General features: G+C 39.8%; 1 protein-coding gene across 2 annotated transcripts in view; it reads left to right on the top strand.

Annotated features, from left to right (window-relative positions):
* The window catches only part of myom2b (myomesin 2b), a 31,082-nt gene extending 7,549 nt beyond the window's left edge, over nt 1–23,533 (top strand). The window contains exons 10-37 of one of the 2 annotated variants that reach the window (XM_083539188.1): nt 290–431; nt 1,104–1,303; nt 1,397–1,450; nt 2,813–2,940; nt 3,371–3,554; nt 4,186–4,360; nt 4,924–5,045; nt 6,738–6,925; nt 7,012–7,138; nt 8,529–8,707; nt 8,841–8,955; nt 9,519–9,681; nt 9,803–9,909; nt 11,176–11,220; nt 11,467–11,603; nt 11,871–12,015; nt 12,196–12,258; nt 13,293–13,360; nt 13,585–13,698; nt 15,815–15,902; nt 15,994–16,032; nt 17,070–17,175; nt 17,757–17,920; nt 18,691–18,727; nt 18,880–18,902; nt 19,004–19,059; nt 22,595–23,060; nt 23,371–23,533. In XM_083539188.1, the coding sequence (XP_083395314.1) occupies nt 290–431; nt 1,104–1,303; nt 1,397–1,450; nt 2,813–2,940; nt 3,371–3,554; nt 4,186–4,360; nt 4,924–5,045; nt 6,738–6,925; nt 7,012–7,138; nt 8,529–8,707; nt 8,841–8,955; nt 9,519–9,681; nt 9,803–9,909; nt 11,176–11,220; nt 11,467–11,603; nt 11,871–12,015; nt 12,196–12,258; nt 13,293–13,360; nt 13,585–13,698; nt 15,815–15,902; nt 15,994–16,032; nt 17,070–17,175; nt 17,757–17,920; nt 18,691–18,727; nt 18,880–18,902; nt 19,004–19,059; nt 22,595–23,014 (3,389 nt within the window). In that variant the 3' untranslated portion in view covers nt 23,015–23,060; nt 23,371–23,533. Of the gene's footprint in view, nt 1–289; nt 432–1,103; nt 1,304–1,396; nt 1,451–2,812; nt 2,941–3,370; nt 3,555–4,185; nt 4,361–4,923; nt 5,046–6,737; nt 6,926–7,011; nt 7,139–8,528; nt 8,708–8,840; nt 8,956–9,518; nt 9,682–9,802; nt 9,910–11,175; nt 11,221–11,466; nt 11,604–11,870; nt 12,016–12,195; nt 12,259–13,292; nt 13,361–13,584; nt 13,699–15,814; nt 15,903–15,993; nt 16,033–17,069; nt 17,176–17,756; nt 17,921–18,690; nt 18,728–18,879; nt 18,903–19,003; nt 19,060–22,594 lie in introns of both variants that reach the window. The other variant, XM_083539187.1, reaches the window with a different exon arrangement.
* Nucleotides 23,534–24,539: the final 1,006 nt, after the last annotated feature.

Raw genomic sequence — 24,539 nt, 5'->3', positions numbered from 1 at the left:
AGTAAAAGCTAAAATGTTGCAGCATCTTTGATTTAATTTATAATAACTTTGCGATAAAAAAAAAAGTCAGATGAATTTGCCCATGTTTAATAGTCACTTGGATTATATATACGTTTTTGCAGACGACCTTGATAGGAGGTTCTTATTTTATTTTTAAAACGCTTGAAATTTTTTTTTTTGCCAGGGGTCAAAATGTTTTTTTTTATACGATTATTTGAGGTTTGTCTCAAATAATTAAGTCAATTTGCTCATTATATTAATGTTAACAAAACCCCTGATTTTATTACAGATGGTCCCCCTCCAGTTCCTTTGGCCCCTGGAGCCCCCATGGACATTAAGATCCATGATGCCAACAGGGATTATGTCATTATTTCCTGGAAGCCACCCAACACGACCACCGAGGGCCCCATCATTGGATACTTTGTTGATAGGTGACTGAGAAGAATGACATGTCTCATTCCTCCAAAAACCGCATTTAAAAGATCCCTCCATTCATACACACACATAATTAAATCAGATGATAGGGGATTCCTAATGTTTAGCCAAGCAGGTACTATTTGGCACCGAAATATATATCTTCAATCTCGTAAAGCAGAATATGATTGAAATTCATTTATGGCATCAAAGTTTAGCAGTAAAAAAAATATTTTTGTTCTATCAATAGATGTTTGAGGCTCAGGTTGTTATAGAAAGCAGGCCTGGTCTTCAAATAAGACCTTCTGAGCAGTCATATGAGAGTTCGGTCAGTCCCTGCACCAATCATAATTCATTCAGGAACAGCGTTTGTTTGAGTCGTCAACTTTTGAAAATGTTATTAAACCTAACAAACAGGCGTAGAGCTCTGAAGACTAACGTTCAAAGAGTTTTCCAAAAGTTCTGTTTGTCTAGAAATGTTGTAAAAACGTCCTGGTTTTTTTTTTTTGTTCAAGACATTAAAAAAGAACGCATTCAGGTCCATTATGAATAAGCACGATTTGTCTTAGAGTAAAATAATCGGCTGTAATTTTCGCTGTCTTTTTAATTGTATGGAAAGATAATTGATGCTTTTAGACAAATAATTTCATGTCCGTTTTTATCGTCTCTCTGCTTGAACTCCGTGACAGATGCGAGGTCGGAACCGAAGACTGGGTACAGTGTAATGAGTCTCCCATTAAGATCTGTAAATACCCCGTGTCTGGCCTGTTCGAGAGTCACTCCTATTATTTCCGTGTGCGTGCTGTTAACGCTCGTGGCATCAGCAGACCTTCCAGAATGTCTGAACCTGTCGCTGCCGTGGATCCTACTGAGTTCGCCAGACTTCAGGGTAAAAACATCGGCAAATTCCTAAATTACTGGTAACGTTATTCGGCTTTGTGTGTCAGATTTTTCGTTAATTTTTGTTTTTTTGTTTTAACAGCTACAAGACTTGGGGGAAAACTTGATGTTGTTACGTATCACGATGAACTTGAAGGTAGTCTGGATTCACACATTCTTTAATATACAGTATTTCTCTACACTCAATTACCTCTTTATCAGGAACACCTGTACGCTGGTTCTAAAATGATCCAATCAGCGGCTTCAGCATTACACATAGAAACATGCAGATACAAGTGGAGACCTTGAGTTAATGAGAAATGGTTGTTAGTGCCAGATGGGCTGGTAAACTGATGATATTCTCTCTAGGTTACGAATGTAACTCTATTTCCCTGAGGGAACGAGACGCTGCGTCGTAACGCTTCGGGGGTTCCCGAAGGGGAACCTGGTATATTCACACGACATTTTCTAGAGTTTATAGAGAATCCTGCAGGAAAAACTAATCACCTTGTGGGTAAGAGAGATCAGGGGAGAATAGCAGGTTTGAGCTAATAGGTAGGATTATGGTTCCTCAAACAACCAAACTTTGCAAACCAGAGAAACATCTCAGAATGATGGGTTCCTTGGAGCAGATGGGCTACAACAGGAGAAGATGGCATTGGCATGGCACAAGAACAGGACTCAACAATGGACCTTTTTATCCAATCTTGCTTGAATGAGCAGCCGTACAGGTGTTCTTAATAAAGTGATTTTCACACATCTGAATAATAATAATTTTTTCATTCCATCTGTTTGAATTAGATAAGATAATAACTTTTTAGTAGTAATTGAGTCAGTTAATTGAGTTATTACCTAATTAGTAGTTGGTAATTAACAGTTAATTTAGTGGTAAATTATTAATTCTAATAAAAACTATTTAGAGTAAGAATCATTTCTAATATTATTTTGACAAGGATTTTAGTAGTAGTTAAAGTAATAATAATAAAAGAATTAATATGTTCTACATATAAATGTTTAGACCTAAAAATGAGGGAGTCAGGAAAAATCATATTGATCTTCTGATCAGCTCTTTTTTTTTTTGTATTTCTGCTATTTCTTTTACGTTCAAATAAACCGTGGTGCCCTTTTTGTGTCATTTCCCTCTTCCTTTCATGATTTCATCTTTTCTGTTATTGCAAAAAAGAAAGAAAACAATAATTATACAGGCCATAATTAGCTCGCATTCTGGAGGTGCTGATTACTTTTTGATGAGAATTCCATCAGGAAAGGAGTGTCTGACCATCTGTGGTGCTTTTTTTCAAACTGGAATTAAAACATCAGCTGGTGTCAGGAGCGTGTGCGTTCGGCGTGGCGTTTAAACCAAAACTGCAGATTTCAATGGTGCTGTCATTTGAGGTGTCTTTGAGATGTTTCTCCAAGGCGTGTTTGTGCGTATGTGTTTGTGTGTGAGAAGAGCATTGAACGTGAAACACGCTGTATGGTGCATGTGGTAATTGTGTTTAATGTGATTTGGCTGTAGCTGAGGGAACAGCTCCTGGAGCTCCATCCAATGTCTGCGCTTCTGAGACTGATCGAACATATGTTGTGCTCAGCTGGAAGGCCCCGGTGTACCACGATAGAGCCCCCATGTGGTACTACATCGAGAAGGTTGGTACGATGTCAGAAGTGTGACCTATTAAATTCCAAATTAAATCCATATCACTTTTTCCATCATTTCTTTTTTTACTCAAATGTATGAAGAGGTCCAGGTTAGTGTTAGCATGCTACTCCACCGCTAGCTGGCATTGCTGTGGAAAGTAATGGAGTTGTTTTTTGATGGATTGGTTTAATCTCTGAATGGATGCCGATGCTGGCAAAGAATGATAAAAAACACAGGCACAGGCTTAATCTCACTCTCGACTCACTACAAACTCCCCCATCCAATCACTTTCACTGCTGATGTTAACGCTTTATGGACAGTTTGTAATTAAGCATCCGTTTAAATCTGTGAATCGAGAGACAGGAATTACTGTAAGAGTTTCTTGATTGTCAGTTGACACGCCTGGGTGAACTAATGAAGTATTTTTTATTGTCTTAGACTCTGGTTGGCAGTAACTCCTGGCAGAGGGTGAACACTCAAGTGCCAGTGCGTTCGCCGCGCTACGCCGTCTTCAACCTGGCCGAAGGGAAGGAGTACCTGTTCCGCGTGCTCTCGGCCAACATGTACGGCATCAGTAAGCCTTCCGAGCCCACGGGGCCCATCAAGACTCAAGAGCTGCGTGGTGAGACCAAATGATTCAAAGCATTTTATTTATTCACCAATATAACTGTAGTTTTTCTCTTGATGTATGTTTTGATATTAGGTTCGATATGTTCAGTGCTGTAGCCAGGGATAAATCTCAAGGAAATAAAACCACCATGAGATCTACAAAAATAATGATACATGTGACATGTATCACCATGCCACATATTTTTCTTATTCAAACAGATCTTGTGATATTTATAACGCTGTAAAAAGGTATACATTTCCCGTCTTACAGTCTTACAATTGGAAATTATAAATGAATAATTACGTTTTTTAAAATTTTTTCTTTCATGCAAGTATTTAATCTGCTCGATATCTCTATGCTCTTGATTAATCCTGTTTCCAATGACATCAACTATATATCAAATATTTTGCGAATGCCAATCACCCACAAATAAGCGTTAGGATCTACGCTAAAATCCCCCCCCAGCTTTACCACTGCCTGAAGTGTGAGCCAAAATCGGAGGTTGATTCAAGGCTAGATCAGGAAAGCAGTAATTAAATTGCCGTTGGTGCTCCAAGCCGTAACAAATGTACCGCTCTGAAAGTCATCTGGAAGTTTAATTAGCAGAGGATGATCGTCGTAATGAGGTTTTCTCTTTCTCCAGGTGTTCCTTCGGCTCCTGGTCAGGTTGTGGCCACAAGAGAAACCAATACATCTGTTCTGATCCAGTGGGCCCCTCCAAAGGAGCCTAATAACCTCATCGGCTATTATATTGACTTGTGTGTTAAAGGATCAAAGAACTGGGTTTCTGCCAACCACAAGCCGCACAACAAGACAGAGTATGTCCTCTATTTCGAAGTCCTTTTTTTTTTTTTTTTTTTACTTTTTTTTGTGTGAATGAGAATGTATGCGATTATACTTTCTGTAAAATGTATAAGAAATATGGTTAAAATATAGAAAATACAATTTAATGCCTCCTAAATGATGATATTTTTCACTTAGATTAAAACATAAAGTATACGATCCTAAATTTATAAAAAAAAATAAAGTGAAATTTAAAGTAGAGGAAAAATTCACAAAAAAACCCCAGGAAAAAATGTCTCCTTGAGTTTCCTCACTGATGCCTATGTTGCATTTTTCACCAAAAAAACCTTACTAACAAAATTAGCAAGATAATAACTTACTTATAGCAAGATATATAATGTATATAAATTGTAAGTAGAAACATTACAGTGATGGTCATTAGGTATCGATTTGCTGTTCCTGTTAATCTGAAATATTATTTCCTCATTTTACAATTTATTGATTGAAATTACAAATAAATACTTGAAATGTTTTAAGTGTACTGTAAAATAAAAAAGTGTTTCGGATGTAAAACTAAACAGCACTGCTTGTGTTTCAGGTTTGTCGTTCACGGCCTTAAAACCGGTGAGTCGTACGTGTTCCGCGTGCAGGCCATTAACGAGCTGGGTCTCAGCGAGGAGTCTCAGGAATCGGCGCCGCTGACTGTCAAAGCCGCTCTCAGTACGTATATGTTCATACAAAGCAAATGACTGAGCCCGATACTTAATATAGAGCTGGAACACAAAGTGCATTCGCCTTCAAGTTTCTTAGGAGACTCTCCTTCTTTGCCAGTACAAAAAAAAAACAGGGTTAAAATACTGCTCTGACTTTATGTATACATCAGCCTGTCAAACTACTAATAACAGAGTGCAGCAGAGGTGAGTCCATGCAGAATTAATGAAAAAAGGGTCGAATTAATGCACCCACTTTACAATTCCACTGACACAAAGACAGAAAGGGACGAAAAAGCATTGTGGCAAGCACCAGAAAATAAATACCCCCTGAGCCAAAGGGCTATATTCAGGGTTGAGTAAAGCGTGTATAGTAAAGTGTTAACGCTGAAATTGTACATAATCATATTCAGCTGTTCCACCTGGACTGTTTTTCCACCAATATGATCTTAAAACAGTAACATTTCCATGCTGATAACCAACCACTGAATGCTGAAAAAAAGGAGTAGTTTTATCTCAATGGGTAAGATGTTGGACTTCTGTATAGAAGGTTGTAAGATCAAATCCCAGGAACCATTAAGCTGCCACTGCTGTGCTTTTGAGGATGGCCCTTAACCCTCAACTGCTCAGTGGTATGAACTGATCTGATCAGTGGCTCAGGACCACAGATTAGAAGAACAGTTTTGCATTTTAAAACACCAATCACTGGACAGCTCATCAAGGATAGAACTGTAATGAATGGACATTAGTTGTTGAGGATGAGGACGGGTTCCCTTTGGAGTCTGGTTCCTCTCAAGGTTTCTTCCTTATGCCATCTCAGCGAGTTTTTCCTCACCACTGGTGCCACTGGATTGCTAATTAGTGATAAACCTACACTTATATGGAACAAATTTATATGTATTATACATTCTATCATACAACTTTATAACCACTCTATCTCTGCTTTGAGACAATGTCTACTGTTAAAAGTGCTCTACACATAAACCTTTATTTGATTGAAATGAATTGAATTATAATTTCAGTCATGATTTCTGGGGCTGCCGGGTGTAAAAGATAGCACCCTGACAGCATATATCCATTCTATAAAAGTTCAAGAGAATTCAAAGATGGTGCTAATCTAATCTCACACATAATCAACACTGTGGAACACTGTGACCTGATCTGAGTTCTAGTCCTAAACTAATGTGAAGCTTTCGAATACAAATTTTAAGAGCAAAACAATCAGGACAGAGTAAGAAAATGAGCGAGACAGTGAATATACGTTATATACTTACAGTGTTCTTATAAATTACTTTCATTTCAGACCAAATATACTGAACATCGTGTATTTTTCTTGGCCACATTCATATACGCTGCATCCAGCCTAATGTTGAAAATAAAATTGCTTCATAAATCAGTGTGTGGTTTTTAATACTGCAGGAGTTTTCTGACAGCAGGCTGCTTTGTGTCACAGCATAGAAAACTTTCTGTATGTTGATTTAAACAACCACTTTCAGGTCAGACTCATATTCATAATTCGCAACAAACACCAGTCGTAATGCATCGCATCCGCCATAAATCATTCCCGCGTTATAAGTCACGTCAGACAATAAATGGCAACGAATTGACTTTATTAAAAGCCAGAGATAGCCAGAGTGGAGCATGCTGCCGCAAACATTGAGTAATAGGCACGTAATGCACGAGTCATCCATCTTGTGCGCAGAGCTTCCCTCGATTCCCTACGACATCGCGCTCCTCCACTGCGATGGCCAGTCCATGGTACTCAACTGGAAGCGTCCTGTCCGCTGCGGGGGTGCCGAGGTCAACTCCTATTACATCGACAAATGCAATGTAGCCAAGAAAGTGTGGCATGAGGTCAACGTCCCACCCATTAAGGAGAGACTATACAAGGTTTCTATAAATGTACCTTCTACACCCAGTTACAGTTTGAGATATGAAGACTTTGGACTGATGTGTGGATTTCTGAATGTCTGCAGGTTCCAAACTTGACTTCTGGTGCAGTTTATCAGTTCAGAGTTTATGGTGCTAATGTAGTTGGCTTGGGTGATGCATCTGCTCCATCTGCTCCATTCAAATGTGAGGCGTGGAACATGCCTGAGCCAGGTAACAAACACCACACACACACACACACACACACACACACACACACACACACACACACACACACACACCACACACACACACACAAACATTTGTGTGTTAATTTGTTACCTGAAGTCTTAAATAAATGCACGTGGGGCAGAGGTGGTAGCTTAGAGGTTCGGACATTGGACTTTGGATCCGAAGGTCATGAGCTCAAATCCCAGCCACACCAAGCTGCCATTCCTGGGCCCCTAAGCAAAGCCCTTAACCCCATTACTGCTCAGTTGTATGAATAAGATAAATGTAAGTTGCTCTTGATGAGGGTATCTGTCAAAACGCTATAAATATTAATGCAAGAAAAAACACTTTTGCATTAATATTTTTTTCCCCTATGAATTGACATTAAAGTAATAGTTTGGTCAAAAATCTTTATAATCGGTACATGTTCTTATCCAACACAGTTTATTTTTAGTGTTCAATATTTGCTTTTTTTGTTGAATAATAAAAGTATTAAATTTTGGAGTTATATATAATAAAGTTCAATCATGAAACCAGAAAACTTTGACATGATGCTGATTATAAGAAAGCAAAGGCTTTTGTCCTCCATATAACACACTCATGAAATCAAAATGAGAATTCACATTACAGCCTCACATACAGTGTCATATATTAATGACCCATAGTTCTTTTATTAGTTTCTTTTTTAACTATAATATTTTGTATGACAAAGGTAAATGTCAAACACCAATATAAGGTGAAAAGGCACTAAATGTACTAAGTATTAATGATTAGCACTAATTGGAATACGTTTCAAATCAAACCTTAATTCCATGCAAATATAAGGTATTAATTATTGCTGTAAAGGACACTGTTATACAGTAACAACTGAAGAGCATTGCTTTTAATTAGAGACCCTTTTGAGTCTGGTTACTCTTAAGGTTTCTTCTCATGCCATCTCTGGGAGTTTTTCTGGCTCGTTCATTAGTCACAAACTTAGAGAACTTATACATTCTTTTATAACCACTTTATTTAAGCTGCTTTGAGAAAATGTCCATTGTTAGAAGCGCTATACATATAAACATTTATTGAAATTGAATAGCAACATTTATATTTTTATATATGTATCAGCTTAGGATACATTTAAGCTCCAATCTAACTTCCATATTGAATTTAGATTTTTAAATTTTTATTTTTTTATAAATAAGGACTTCAGGGAACAATATAAAACACCGGAAAAGACTGAGATTTGATATGGATTTGACTGCATGTATCAAAAGTAATGTGTTGGAAATGTAGATTTATTCAGCTATTAATCTGTAGTAAGCGTTTTTTTATCCTAAGCCGGATTGTAATAGATCTAGGGTCTATCGCAGGATTAGTGGACTCAGATTAGAGGAAACTTTCTGCGCAGGTCCAGTCTATGACCTGAGCATCACTGAGATCAGAGATGACTCTCTGGTTGTGGAGTGGAAGCCTCCTGTTTACAGCGGTGCCAGCTCCATCAATGGGTACTATGTGGACAAATGCAAGGCAGGTACTGACACCTGGACCACTACTAACGCCAGCGCTGTGAACCACTGCTACCTAAAGGTAATATCTCCAGTAATTTAAAAGTAAATGTACTTTTATTAGACATGTAGAAAAAATGGGAATATATATACTGCAGAAAATACACGATATATATTTAATAAAAATAAAGAAAAGCCTAATGTGTAATGCTTAGGTAAATGACTTGGAGATGGGATCAACGTACGTTTTCCGTGTGCGTGCTGAGAACGCCCAGGGCATTGGAAAAGCTTCAGTGTCCTCTGACCCAGTGTGTGCCAAGGCACTTCCAGGTAACACACACACACATGAACACACAGATATAAGCATCCCACACACCCAGTACTACCAATAGACTGCCAACCATCTTAGCGGTATCACGAGGCATCAGGCTGAAGAAGCGGGAACAAGGTAAACAGCTTGCAGTGTGAGAGGTCATGTTAAAGAAAGGGAAAGAAATAGAAAAGAGAGGGGGAAGCAGAGCGGGAGGCAGATGTCTGCCCGGCTGCAGATAAGAAAAAAAAAAAAAGCAGACGAGATGATTCATCTTGAATTGGTTTAAAACATTCATAGACGAGCAAAGAAAAGGCATGAGCTTCCACCAGCAGAGTGCACTGTGGATACACTGTGTGTGTGTGTGTGTGTGTGCGTGTGTGTGTGTGTGTGTGTGTGTGTGTGTGTGTGTGTGTGTGTGGATAGAACACCCCAATACAATACAGGACAGATGAGTTAGAGGCTAGTGTGCCCCATAATCCCACTGTATCCATGCCATAAATCGAACACGTCTACCCTCGTCTTCCTCACCCAGTCCTGAATTCATGTGTGTACACTGGTTCTCATATGTGTTCTCTTAAAGGTGCTCAGGAAATCAAGTGCGGAGTGAACAAGGAGACTGGGGATATTTATCTGTCTTTCGAGAGCTGTCAAATCTCAGAGAAATCCCAGTTTGTGTGGAAGAAGTCCTATGAAGAAATCACCGATTTCTCCCAAGAAATTGCAGTTAAAACCACAGACAGTTGGTAAGCAGACACATACGTCTACGTATCAAAGCACAGAGTAGTATTAAAACAGTTTGTATATGTTTAAGCCTCATTGGTATGCTGACCCAGTGTGTCGTTCGCTTCTCTGTGCTTGTCAAAGCTCGACTCTGTTGTTCAAGAACCCAGACAAAGAAGATGTGGGCGTTTACTCCGTTTCTGTCACCCACACCGATGGAGCTTCAGCCAGTTATAAAATCTCATCAGAAGGTGGGAGATACTAATAATGGAGGAAGTATGATGCATTATGCATGTTTTTTTTATTATTATTATTATTATTATTCAGATCTCCTGCATTATGACTTTAATATATTATTATCTCCGAAACCATGTTGAGAAGCAATCAGAATGATATGTGGTTACTGATATTCTTAACACGTCTCAGTGTTTCGATATTCAGCCACAAATTATCACATCAGTGGCCAAAGATCTTGCAAACCGCAGTCATTTCATTTCCTGGTGCTTTAGTTATGTGATTTGCGTTATTGGGGAGTTATTGGGGATCTCTGGCTTTGCTGCACAACATAAATGTGCCAAGAGGCAAAAGATTATTCAGCTGAATTCAGAAGAGAATAAACTGTACTTCAACAATGCTTCTAAAACTGAAATCTTTAATAGGATCATATTAACGTCTTCTCGTTCATGGAATTTTTATTTGGCAGCATCAAAATGCTTACAATCATGTCGATATGGATCAAATGTTTTTGTTCACATCAAAAACCCGAATAAGAAAAATAGGATCTCGCTGAATTTGACCGGGTGGTTTGAGTAGTTCTGAAACTGCTGATCTCCTGAAATTCACACACGAGTCTCTGGAGTTTAGACAGAATGCTGTGAAATAACAAAAGTTCAGCAAGCAGTTGTTCTGCAGACAGAAACACTTTGCTGATGAGAGGTCAGAGGAGAATGACCGCAGAGCTTTAAACTACCAGGAAGTCAAAGAACTGCAGAAGACCACATAGAGTTTCACTTCTGCCAGCCATGACCAGGAATTTAGGGCTACAACGGACACCAGCAGATTGCAGAAATGTTGTCCTTTTCCAATCTTTAATTGCTTCGTTTCAGCAAGTCTGTGGGTGGATCCGGTGTACTGCTGCTCGTTGAAGATGTATTGCACACACTCGTGTGTATTAGGGAAGTCGATTCTCAGTATAAATGAAAATGAATCTTCATGATGAAACACTGGCAGTAACCCCGATGCAGCCGATCTCTTATTCCCTTCTCAAAATAACTGTTTATGCCAATGACGTGTCGTGAAATGCACCAAAAAACCCCATATTTTTGGATTAAAGACCTTTTCCATCGTTCACCTTTCCACTGGAACCGAATCATGTCTCAAAATCGCTTTCATTCTCAGGTTGTCAAAAGCCTCTGCACCATGGGGCACCATATGCATCATTTCATATGAGGATTTTTCTTGCCCAGTGCTCAAAGTTATTTGATTGGTATTTGATGTATTTCTTGTTTTTATTTCAGAGCTCACGAAAATGCTGGCGCTCAGCCACGAGATCCGCCATCCGAGTAAGTAAACCGAGTAACTATTTCTGTCTTGCTATTTTTATGCTGACTCATTTCATGACCGTCTAAGAAGCTGAGTTAGGAGATGCTGAGAATAATTTCATGAGCTTTAACAAATGTTTTCTTAACCAAAGTTTTTCCCACCAGAGCCTTCGAGGGTTTGTGTATCTGTGCCATTTTCAAGGTCATATTTAAGAAGCATGAGAGTGCGTAAAATTCAACACTGCAACCACTGTGTTTTCACCTCAGTTATTCCTCTGAAGACCGAGCTGGCATACAAAATTTTGGAGAGGGGTCGTGTGCGCTTATGGCTGCAAGCTGAGAACATCTCCTCTGCTGTGACCTACAAATTTTTTGCCAATAACAAGGAGCTCGTCAACTGCGAGGTAAGCAGAGTGCGTCACACAAAGAGACACGGACAGCTCGTGACATTGGTGTAAATCTCCGAGCGCTTGGTGAGAACTGCTTCAGGTTTAATATTAAGTTGACCCCAGTTTGCACTGCACCATGTGCAGTCTCATCCCGAACGCTTTCAAGAAAACATAATAATAGATCTGATCAAATTGAAGATTTCCAATAAAAAGCGAGCTGAAGCACCAATGAGGACAATTTACTTCATTCTTTGTTCCTTTTCATTCTTGTTTTTGCTCCAGCAAACTAAAATGAAACACGATGTAACCACGGGCATTATTGAGATGGTGCTCGATCACTTCACCCAGGACAATGAGGGGACGTTCACCGTGCAGATTCAGGATGGAAAAGGAAAAGGCCAGTCCTCTTTAGTGCTAATTGGAGATGGTGAGGCCACCTACACTTTTGTGATCTTGCTATATATATATATATATATATATATATATATATATATATATATATATATATATATATATATATATATATATATATATATATATATATATATATATACCCATTATGATTTGGCTTTCAGACCCTTAACCCTAGCTTCATTTTTCACTCCAGCTTTCAAGGCAGCTCTGGCTGAGGCGGAATATCAGAGGAGGGAGTACATCCGTGTGAAAGAGGGTATAAATCACAGAGAAGCACTATAAAAATTATTGTGTGGTTTATTAATACACAATCATTTATTTTTTATGTACCAAACCTATAACCTATACCTATAAAGGGGTGGGTGTGATGACACTACAGAATATACTCTTGTATCGGTTTAGTGTTCCAGCAAAACATCTCTAGCAATATTCACTCCTGCTTGTGGTTCTCTATATGGACAAAAGTACCGAGACACCGGAGCCATATGTGGTTCTTTCTCTAAATGTTACCACAATGTTGGAGGCACGCAATTGTATAGGACGTCTAGGAGTATAGGAACTAGGAGACCCAAACTTGTTCCAGTATGGCAAGTGCATGAAGATACTTTACATGGGTTGGAGTGGAAGATCTCGCTCTATGGAAGGAGATCTTCCACTCCAACCCATGTAAAGTATCTTCATGCACATGCCATACTGGAACAAGTTTGGGTACATACAAAAATTCAGATACTTGGGTGAAATCCACTCTTCTGGGAAGATGTTCCACTAGATTTATCTTCCCAGAAGAGTGGAGGTTATTATAAGAGGAAGTGGACTAAATCTAGAATGGGGTGTTCAAAAAGCGCATACCAATTTTACGCTCACAAACATTTGGCCATTTAGTGTATTTTCGAACAGATTTAGCAGGTTCGGTTTCCAAGTATAAAAGATTTCACCCAAGTATCTGAATTTTGTATGTATTTCAAACGCAAGTCTGTTCATTTCGAATAACGGGGAAGTAGAAGCTCGAAGCTCATAAATAGTAAAGAAAATGGGGTGCAAATAGAAAGAAAAAAAAATTATGTAGATTTATATCTGAATTATAGTTTTTATAGTTATAGTTCTCAATTACAGGATGTTTTATAGTCATGGGTTGAGGGAGTTATTCCACTCATATGAATGTAATACAGCTCAAAATGCAAATTTTTGAAAAGCCTGGTGGATGAATTGATCATCCTTCCAATTTAAATCTGCTCATTTTTTTATTATTTCTGTGATTGCTGCCAATAATTTCCCTTTTTCTTTTGCTAGGACCTCATTTCAGCCAGTTCCTGTCTGTTCAGGTTGGCGAGGATGCCAGTGTCAGCATCATCTGTAAGGCAAGTAAAGCCATATTTGTGCCTCAACTCACATCGAACGAACACCCTGCGATTTTGTCAGTGCCACTCTGAATGACTAATGTCAATGTCAGGCTTTATTTGGTTCGGTCATAAAGATATCATTGCAGTGGCTCGGTGTACACAGGCGCACCGGACGGCCATATTTCAGGCTGCCTCGTTCGACGCTGCACACCGGCTTGATGTGTGTCCTCGTCTCTCTCCAGGTGGCTAATCTAAAGAAAGAGTCTGCATTCCACTGGTTTAAGAACGACGTGGAGGTGATACCTGACGTGCCCGCTGACCTGAGCTCCGGAGCCTGTAAACTCCCCCTGTCTCTGGTGAGATCTTCAGACAAAATAGAAATGCAGTGACAGAACTTAGGCAATAAAACCACACATATTTGAGGAACGGCTACAATAACAGAGCAGTAACAGCTGTCGGTAAAGTGCACAACACGGTGTACATTGTGATCTGGATAGAATAATTGCATGATTCATTTAAACCCGCTGAATTGATAAGGCTTTTAGGGTCTTTCATAAGTTTTATGCTCCCATTGTTTGCAGACGCTAATCACATTTTTTATTTTTTTGCTTTTATAATAACGAACACGTCGATTTATGTTTCTCAGCAGACCGCGTTCAGAGCTCTGATGTCGGCTAATGGGAATGACGTTACAGATGCTCATAGTAATAACTAAGACGCTCTGTGTAATAGAATGATTAAAAGTTTTTGTTACTCTTAGGAGGAAATAAGAAGAACAGGAGAAAATAAATTGAACATGAAAACAAGATTGTTGAGGCAAGCAAATTAGAATGAATATTCAGTTAAGATACGCTTCTGTATCTCTTTAATTCTCCAAATACTGATTTCTGTATTCCAGTGGCGGTCGAGTGGGCCTGCAAGGCCTTCAGAATCACTGACTTATGTTTCAATTCTTCCCAATAGTCTATTCTCTTCATTTCATAAAGTTTCTAATGGGTGCACTGCTAAAAGGAGTGTCTGTTTACATTGCAGTTTCTATTATTCAGATTTTAGCCGTCACATCACATGTTGCCGGGGTCAAAAACCGAGGACTTGCAGTGTTGCGGTTCATGCTGCTTGAAACTGTTGCTTTAACCGATCAAATTTCGAGTTTGGTGACACCAATGCCATCTAGCAGGCATCCAGTCACGTTTGCATTTTTACGTCCTGTGATTGGATTGTCAGAGAGCGCACTAGTCACCACATCTGTAGCAAACTACACAAGCTCAAATATATACGTGCGGATTTTCATCCCACAACGGCTGACAGAGGAGAAGAAATCGATTTGGTCGCACAGATACACTTACATTTACAAGATGGACTTTAAAAAAAAAAGCTGGACATTGTGAGTAAAGGTCGGGCGAAACAGTTCAAAACAAAGCTTTTTCATGAACTGTTTATATACTGAACAAAATTATAAATGCAACACTTTTGTTTTTGCCCCATTTTTCTTGAGCTAAACTCGAATATCTAAGACATTTTCTATGTACACAAAAGGCCTGTTTCTCTCAAATATCGTTCACAAATCTGTCTAAATCTGTGTTAGCGAGCACTTCTCCTTTGCCGGAAGAATCCATCCACCTCACAGGTGTGGCAGATCAAGATGCTGATTAGACAGCATGATTATTGCACAGGTGTGCTTTAGGCTGGACACAATAAAAAGCCACTCTAAAATGTGCAGTTTTATCACACAGCATGATGCCACAGATGGCTCAAGTTTTGAGGGAGCATACGATCGGGATGCTGACCGCAGGAATGTCCACCAGAGCTGTTGCCCGTGAATTGAATGTTCATTTCTCTACTATAAGCCAAAGGGGTTTCAGAGATTTTGGCAGAACATCCAACCGTCCTCACAACCGCAGCCCACGTGTAACCACACCAGCCCAGGACCTCCACCTCCAGCATCTTCACCTCCAAGATATCACATTTAGAAAATTACTTGCTTGACTCCAGCAACTAGGATGTAGTATACACCTACTTGCACAGACAGACATCAAGGATCAAGGAGTCCTTACTATATATAATGTAAAATACAGCCAAATGCGAAGTGAGCAAGTTAACGAGTAGTCAAACAGAAATGTCCTTATTGGGATGCACAGGAGATTGTAGATGCTGTGGTCAATTACATAATTATATAACTTCAAGGACACAGTTCCAGAGTTAATTAGAATTGCTTCCTTTCCAAAAAATAAAAAAATTGGACATTGAAAGGAGGCTTGTGCTTTAGCACTAATCAGAACACTTTGGTAGTTCACAGCAGTGGGTGTGTTGAATCCTCGCTCTCCCAATCACCGCTGCCTAACACTTCATTCTGAATAGGGAAATGACCATATAACTCTACAAAAGCGAAGTGTTTCGGTTGAGCAGCTCAAAGAAAAGCATACTCGAGTGGCCGGTTTCAGCAAACATTGTGTTATGAATTTCTTCCCACAGTTCTCCAAGAAGGATGTGGGTGTGTACAAAGCAACTATCAGTGATGACCGAGGAAAAGATGAGTCTCATGTTGATATTTCTGGAAAAGGTAAAACATACAACATATTTAAAAGCAAATATTTATTCAACGAAAAAATACCCCATAAAGATTAATTTGACTTGTTTTTTCTCACCTGCAGTCTTTGACAACATCATTAGCGAGCTCTCGCGTATCGCTGGTACGTATAATCACGTTCGCATTTCAGAACGTCTGCGCTAGTCAACATTCAGGATGCATTTGAACGTCAGATTTATTAAGTAGATACAAAAACTGGTGTTATTTAAACACAAGCGCTACATTTTGAGCTTTTTTATAATTTCACATCTTTAGTTTGGATTCAGGACGGCTGCTTACTCATGATGAACAGCATAAAAGTGCATAGAATTTAAATCGAAACTTTTGCAGCTTTTCTGGTTCAACTAAATGTCAACCCTCTTAACAGGAGGACGTCTATAAAAGAAAATTCATTCAGTCTGTACGCAATGGCTGGAATTGAAAGCATACCTAATTGACACTCTGTTTCCAACCAAATTTTTTTTTTGGTCAAAAATGAAAGGGTAAAACATTATTTAGTTTGAGGAGGAAAAAAAAACATTTCAATGTTCCTGGGTTTCCGTGAGTCATTCTCATTGTCCTGTGATAGTAATTGACACTCAAAAATTTTGTGAATGGTCTCGGGTCAGAATTAGACGAAAATGCGTACGAATGCATTATGTTCTGGCTCAGACGCATCAAATGCCTTCATGGCCCGATGTCAAGTACAAAAAAGGAATCAAAAAATCAATCTGCGGAGAGAAAAACGGGTATTAACTTGTCTATTTTGGCACAAATCTATGTAAGAAATATATCATCAGATGTTTTTAGCTTCCCCTCACAGCCTGACAGTGCATTAGTGTCCATATTTTTTGTATTGCAGTCTGGGTGTGTGCGTCATGTGCGGTATTTTAACTAGGTAGTTAGTAGGCTAGCATTTTGGCCGACTCACCATGAGCCACTCATTAGGCGTATTTCAGCCTAGTGAGAGTTGTGCATGTCTTCCAACATCTAAAAACTAATCCCCTTTTCCCAAACCAATCACCAATTCCTTTCCCCCTAAAACCCCACGGAGCACCTCATCTCAGAGCTCATGTATTCTGTAATAGATAGAAAAAAAAAAAAACACGGTATGAGTTGAGTTTGAGGTCATGTGTCTCCTTTCTTTTTTGACTCGAACAGGGTCCAGCGCGTCCGAGTTGGTGATCCAGTCCACTGCCGAGGGCATCATGCTGCAGTGCCATATGAAATATTACACAGAGGAAATGAAGATCAACTGGTTGCACAAGTACGCTCGTTCTTCCCTCCCTTTCCTCGCACAAAAAAGAAGTTCCTGTATAGAGCGTCGGAAATAGGCATTGAAATGAGATTAGGCATGCCCGCTCACACATAAACACGGTTTGGAGATTTTTGTGTTGCATTGGAAAGCGAACAGCACGGCGCAGTGACGAGACTCGCATGACTATCAGTAGTCAAATTGTTCAGATTTACAGTTGCCCAATGCTTCGTTGCAAACTGTGCACATGCCAGAACGAGGTGAAGCTTCTTCCTTTGCACATCTAGTAAACTCAGCCATTGTACCATTATGAACAATTATGTGCGATTCTACGATGACTGTTCCTTATTATTTCGACCTGAGAGGCTACCGAGGGCATTTCTTACAGTTACCTAATGATTTTCCTTCCTATAGAATATATGAGATAAAAATATAAGTCAGGAAATGATTGGAAAAGCAATACTCTCCTCTGTGTATAATGTACTGTATTATGACTATCTACGAAGGTAATCGTAAAAGTAGCAGCAGAAATGCATCGCATCACTTTTTATATTTGTGGGTTTTTTTTTTTATTGATACTGTATATTTAACAGGGAGAAGAAAATCACTTCATCTGAAAGGACGCGTGTTGGTGGTATGCCAGCTATGGCTAATCTGGAGATAGTCGAACCTACTGAAAAGGATAAAGGAGTATATTCCTTTGTGATGACAGACACAGAGAAGACGTACACTCGCACCCTTGAACTGTCTGGGCAAGGTAGGAAAAGCTGCCATCTGATTGCCTTTTCTTAATCCTTATAATTAAAGATTTTGTTTGATTTTTATATAGACTATGAATAAACGTTTTGAGTAGGATTCCAGATGTTGTGTCTGGAATCCTACTCAATACGTTTATTCATAGTTGAAATATGGTGGCAGTTAAACAAGTTTGCTTTCAAATGACAACTTTGCCTTCAAGAGCATGACAAATGGGCCAGCTCTGAGCTCCAAGCTCCTTGTGGAATGGTGTTTGGGAGTAGTGTTGCCATAGGATCTGGCAGGTCTTTAAATCCCAGGAACCATTTTTTTTAAAATATATTTGCCCTGGGATCAATTTCGTCTCCCCAAAATGTCATCAATAAAAGTTGCTCCACAGAGCAGTACAGGTTTTCAGTTAAAAGAAAAGACCAGTACCGTAGCCCTAAACACCAGCTTTCTAATTGGGTAATTCCAGCAGTGAGAAACTGGTTTTAATATATCAAAGTTGCAGATCCTGGCTTTGGCAGCACTTAGTCCTCAGTCTGTCGCATGTGCTGCCCGGGAGCACCTGCACTCAGTAGAGCAAAGACAGTAATTAATAAAAGAAAAAAAAAGCAGTGCTACATCGCAATGCAGCAAAACATAGCTATTAAAATAATGAGCTATTTTTTTTCTTTCTCTTCGCTGTCCCTTTGAGGTTTCAGATGTTAAATAGTTTTTCTCTTTTCCGTGTCTCATTTGGCCTGTGCTTAAAATTTGTCTCCTTTCCGCCTTTTATCCTCCCTCCAGTCTACGACAATGCCTACGCAGAGTTCCAGAGACTCAAGTAAGATAATCATCTGCTCGCCCCTCTTGTCTTCCTTTTTCGAAAATGTTTAGAAATGCAGAGCGTGTGTGGCGCATGTCAGTGTGCGGATAAAATATTAGCGTGTGCACTAATGAGCCTACTAACAATGTCATTCTTCTGTTGCCTTTCAGAGCGGAAGCATATGCTGAAAAGAGTGAGTACGCTCATTCAAGTCCTCGCCCGCTTGTCACAGCTTCTTTTATTGATATAATTACAACCTTCAGACTGACTGGGGTGCGACGTTTCTGTTTTCAGATCGCGGCAAAGTCATTGGCGGGCTTCCTGATGTTGCAACCATCATGGAAAAGAAGGTTTAGCATCGCCTCAGTTTTGGTCTAACGTAACCGAAACACTATAGACACTGGCGGCTCATAAGCATAGGTTTTTGTAGGGGCAGGACTTTATTAATAATAACGTAGTCTCAAATAGAGGCTAAGTTGAGGTTATCACACATGCTGCTCTTTAATGAAATTTAATAGGCAGTTGAGAGTTGAAAAACTGTCCAGCAGGTGTAAAAATGGCCCATCATCATTGTCAGCACAAACGCACTAACCAGGGTCATTAACCAGGGGCGCCACTTTAGAGCGAAAATCTAAAAAAAGAAATAGAGGGACATATTTTGCTTCATTTTCTTCAACCTTGTGTTGAAAACAAGGTTGCCACGATGTATTTCTGATGTATAGAACACACTGCACGCTGGATATTCCCTCTGTTTTTAACAGAAATTGACAGTCCTGGAAATAAATAACATTTATTTATTTTTTTATTTATTCTACAAGATCCAGTTGGATCCAGAATATTTAAAAACTGGCTCTAATAGATATAATATCACTATAACTCATTTTTTCTGTCCTTGTACATGAGGTAGTGGGATTCCTTTAGGCATATTTTCCATTCTGACCACTGGAAAATATTTCCAAATAGCACAGTCAGAGCAGTTCCTCATCAATACACAACATCTAGAGAGACCAGGAATTCAGCAAAAAGTTACATTTCTGTTGGCCACTTTAAAGATGTTAAATATTTTGCCCTGATTTATTTCCTTGTGAACTTTATAAAGATGAATGTTTATATACACATACACATATGAGGTGGTGTCAAACACTGTTTACAAGAAAGTACTTTATTTTTCTGCACCAAAATTCCACCAAAAATATCACCCTTGAATAGAAATACAGCGCCCCCAGCGTTCTTCTGGAATGTGTCCTTTTTTAAACGCGTCAAGCACCTTCTGCTATCGGCTCTGAATCTCCAAAGTGGTGTCAAAACGGCGACATTTGAGCTGCAACTTCATCTTCTGGAAGAGAGAGAAGTTAAAATATGGCGAGTAGGGTGAGTGCCGAAGTGAGATCATGTGGTGTGAGATCAGGTCTTCTGAGCTCTGGTCTTCTTCCAGTGACTCTTGAAACGCGTGTGTCGCTTGAAACACCTCGAATGACTCGTTGCAGTGCCGCCGTTTGTCAAGCGTACCCCATGTGAAACGTCTCTGGAGCAGATTTACACAGATTCGCTCAGAATTTCTGGTTTGCCCTTTGTTCTAACTTGCTGTCCCAGATGAAATCGCAGATGTGGTAGCGCACGTGGTCAGAACAGCACCAGTTGGTACTATTGCTCTCGAAACCTTTTGATACCCCCTTGTGTACGTGGTGGATTGGGAGGTGGTAGCTCAGTGGTGAAACCGTTGGACTTTGGAAGGTCACATGTTAAAATCCCAGCACCACTAAAGCTGCCACTGCTGCTTAACCCTCAGCTGCTTAGTTGTGAGTCCCTCTGAATAAGGGGCTCTGGAAATGAAATAAATGTAAACGTATAAATGGCGCCCCACCTGCGCCTATGTTCGAGCCATCACTGAAAGCCCTCCACCCTCGTCATTTGGGGAATTTAAGATTCGGAGTAGAAATCAGCAGTGTGAGAATCGGCACAGCTTGTACTGGGTAGCTTGTGAATTTTGTTCTGCATTTTTGCAGACCATTAATTTGGCCCCTGTGAGAATGATGCGATTGCATTAGTGATCCTAGACACCACAGGGCAGTTTTGTAGTGATCCCGAATGGTGTGTAGTGGTGTGTGAACGAGCCAGAGGATCATCTCCTCTCTTCATTACGGACAGCGTGTGCTTGGGGGAGGTGGTGGATGATACGCCTTCATTGTCTGAGGCCTTGTAATCCACTGTCGAGGAAGCTGCGAGAAATGTTGTCTATTCGGTGAATCTGTCTGAATAGACAACAGTGGAAATGTCAAGTCTGTCTGTCTGTCTGTCTGTCTGTCTGTCTGTCTGTCACTTGCAGAAAGTCCATAGCTGCTAGGTCTGTCTGTCTGTCCGTCCGTCCGTCCGTCCGTCCGTCTATCTATCTATCTATCTATCTATCTATCTATCTATCTATCTATCTATCTATCTATCTATCTATCTGTCTATCTGTCTGTCTGTCTGTCTATCTGTCTATCTGTCTGTCTGTCTGTCTGTCTGTCTGTCTGTCTGTCTGTCTGTCTGTCTCTTGCAGAAAGTCCATAGCTGCTAGGTCCCATTAAAAGGCAAACAGCTACCACGTGGGACATTAGCAGGGCTCTTACTATGGACAGTGCACTAATGAGAGCTCCCTTAAAGCTAGTGGGTGGGTAAGATGCTCATTGTTAAAGAGATCGCAAGGTTTTGCTGTTGCAGGTCCATTATTATAGCCTCAAGAGCATTATGAGTCCAAATGAGCATTCCTGTTTATACCTGCGAGAGAGCAGAAGTTGCAGCAGAATGTTTGCTGGAACTTTCTTATGGAAAATATTCTGATAGTACCAGTTTTAGTACCAGTTTTACAGTGTAAACGTGCTGTTTTTGCCTTTGAAAACCTGGATGATGGTTGTAATTAATACAGTAATACACAGAATTAATACACAGAATGGCATCTACTAGTCAAGACTGAAGATTCAAGCAGCCTCCCAGTTCCTGATTACACAGATTACCCCTAGTTTTTATTTTTAATGTACATTGGGTCTAATATATTTCTACAAATCCTCTCATTCCTTCAAGACGAATGGTGCAATAAGCGCAGTTTAAATGGAATATTTAGAATATCGACGCTTTTCGAACAAAATGTTGCATCTAATGGTTTCTATCTTTGGACATTTGAGAAGTAGGATGGACATGTTGCAGCAAGACTCAAAGCGTATATTAAATGGAGATTATTATTGGAAAAAGCCATTAGCCATGGACTATGGCAATGTGTTGCTGGCTGGCTGCCCTGCTGGTTCTTTAATCAAATTGTAGCTACTTCAGAATGCAGACTGTGACCTTACCTATAATAGAGAGATTATCCCAGGATTATTTAAGCAAGTTCTACATTTGAGTAAAAATTTCTGATTTAAGATAAGTAAAATGATAAATAATGTTAATTCTACATTTGCTGATCTCTTGAAGCCGTAGGGATTGGTCTGAAAAATAATTGTAATTATATATTTCTTTACAAATAAAATGAAATTATACACTATAAAGACAGTGTGTAAAGTGTAAAGTGTGTAAAATTGTAAAGTTAAATTGTAAAAAAAAAAATTTATATTGGTGAATTATGTGCATTTATCCCTGATGAGCAGCCTGGGGTGAATGTGACAAGGAAAAACTCCCTTTAATGGTATGAAGAAGAAACCTTGAGAGGAACCAGACTCCAAAGGGAACCTCATCCTGATTTGTATAATAAAGTTAGACATAGATGGTTTAAAATGTTCCTCTTTAGGATGTGAAGTTCCCCTGACTACCCCCTGAGAAAATGCTTTTCCATGCACGCTACATGTTTTCATATTAAAGCTTTTTTTGTATAACTATTTTTTATTACACCGTTTTACATCTGGTTCTCTGCAGACCCTGAGCCTGACCTGCACAGTGTGTGGTGAACCGAAACCACAGATCACCTGGTTCAAGAATGACCAGGAGGTGGAACCAGGCGACCAATACTCGATCTCGCTGGACTCGGGCAAGTTCGCCAGTCTCACTATCAAGGGCGTGAGTTTAGACGACTCAGGCAAGTTTACCATGTGCGTGCAGAACAGATACGGTGGCGAGTCAGTGGATGTCATTGTCAGTGTCTACAAGCACGGCGACAGGATGCCTGACATCAAGCCTTCACCTGCACCTAAGAAAATATTACCCCCAACTCTGCCGATTGTTCTCCCTACCCCCAAGGCGACTAGCCCCACCCCTGCACCTGCCCCCACCAAGACCACATCCTTAGGTGCCAAATCAGCTGGCATAAGGTCCCCAGCTCCTTCCAGGAGGAAGTAAACTGTCCTATTCGGGACAAAAAGAAGCAGCAGGAAACAAAATACTGGTACATTGAAAGTTACATTAAAAAAAGATGCCATTTTTCATCATTGAAGTTGTTTGGATTTATAGGATCTAAAAAGTAAAGTTAAATAAATAAAAGTGAAAATTTAGAAGATGGGGGACAGGGTATATTAGATTCCTTTCCCACTGCCCACAAAATGAAGTGCTCAACTGTTTGGCATCTGGCTTACTTAAGCTGTGTGGGTTTCTAATGGATTTGGCCGTCTCTGCCTGGAGGTCCTTTGGTGAAAAATGGCCAGTGTTTTGATGTTTATTCTATTTATCTCTATTTTTTCAAAAGCTTGCACTTTCAGTCAGGTGGTGGAATCTCGAGGCATCTGGATGGATGGCCCACAGAGTGCTGGGTTTCTGCTACAGCACTTCAGATAATCCTCTTCTCCTCCTATGTTCTCTCCTTTCCTCACCTTCATGACCTTCTGCCTGCATTTGTGTTATTAAAAAAAGGTGTAGTAATCATTTTCATTGAGTTGTGCTTGTGTTGCTTATATGACATGCACACACACACACACACACACACACACACACACACACACAGAGAAAAGCGCAAACACACACTCTACGAATGCACTAAAGTGATAACAGCAGTCAGGCCTTTTTGCAAATTGCATCAGCATCTTTCTCACGTCTGTGTAGCCACTCACAAGAAGCTCCTTGCACTTCACGTGTATGAAACGTGAGGACTGGACCCTCGTTCAAGGTTCAGTTCTTGAAGTTTATTCGTATTGTATACAGTTAGGAGCGTTGAATGCGTCAAGTCGATTCTTACTGTCAAACATCTCTTTAGCAGGAAGCACATTCATTTTCACATTTATTTTGCTTTTCATTCATTCATTCTTCTTCTTCTTCTTCCTTTTCTTCTTCTCCGCCTTCCCGAGATGATTAACCATTTCAGATTTAATATGAGTTTCAACCTTCTTATTTTGTTGATGAAACTGCTCTAGCAGTCATTGCACTTCAATAGGAATTTGATTAAAATAATTAAAATGTACTGAAAATGGAGGTTGTTTAGATTTCAAATTCGACTTTTAATTAAATCGTGCATATTTAATCACTGGAAATGATTTGCTTAGAAGTCATGTTTCTATGGAAACCCAGGCAATCCATAAATCCTCCACTCTCTCAACCCCCCCCCCCCCCCACTTTCCCAGCATGTTTACAAGATGTCACCTCATGATGTATCATTTCACCCTATGGAAAAATATTGATTGTGTTTGCACACTTACTTGGGCGAGATCCCGCGGTCTGTAACAGATTGCGGCACTCAAAACTATTGTTGCTCATAGGACAGTGTGGAACAGAGTAGAATTCTGTAGAAATGACAACCACATGGTGGCACTGGTGCATCGATGGGATTCACGCTTCAATGATGGGAGAAACCACTCTGACATCAAATTATGGAGCTCGATTTTTACACATTGATTTGCTGTGGGATGGTGAATCAAAGAACTGGGAGATGCAGGAA

Source organism: Silurus aristotelis (genome assembly GCF_946808225.1).
Source record: "Silurus aristotelis genome assembly, chromosome: 4".
In the NCBI taxonomy this organism is placed as follows: domain Eukaryota; kingdom Metazoa; phylum Chordata; class Actinopteri; order Siluriformes; family Siluridae; genus Silurus; species Silurus aristotelis.
This window is presented reverse-complemented; position numbering and strand designations above follow the sequence as displayed.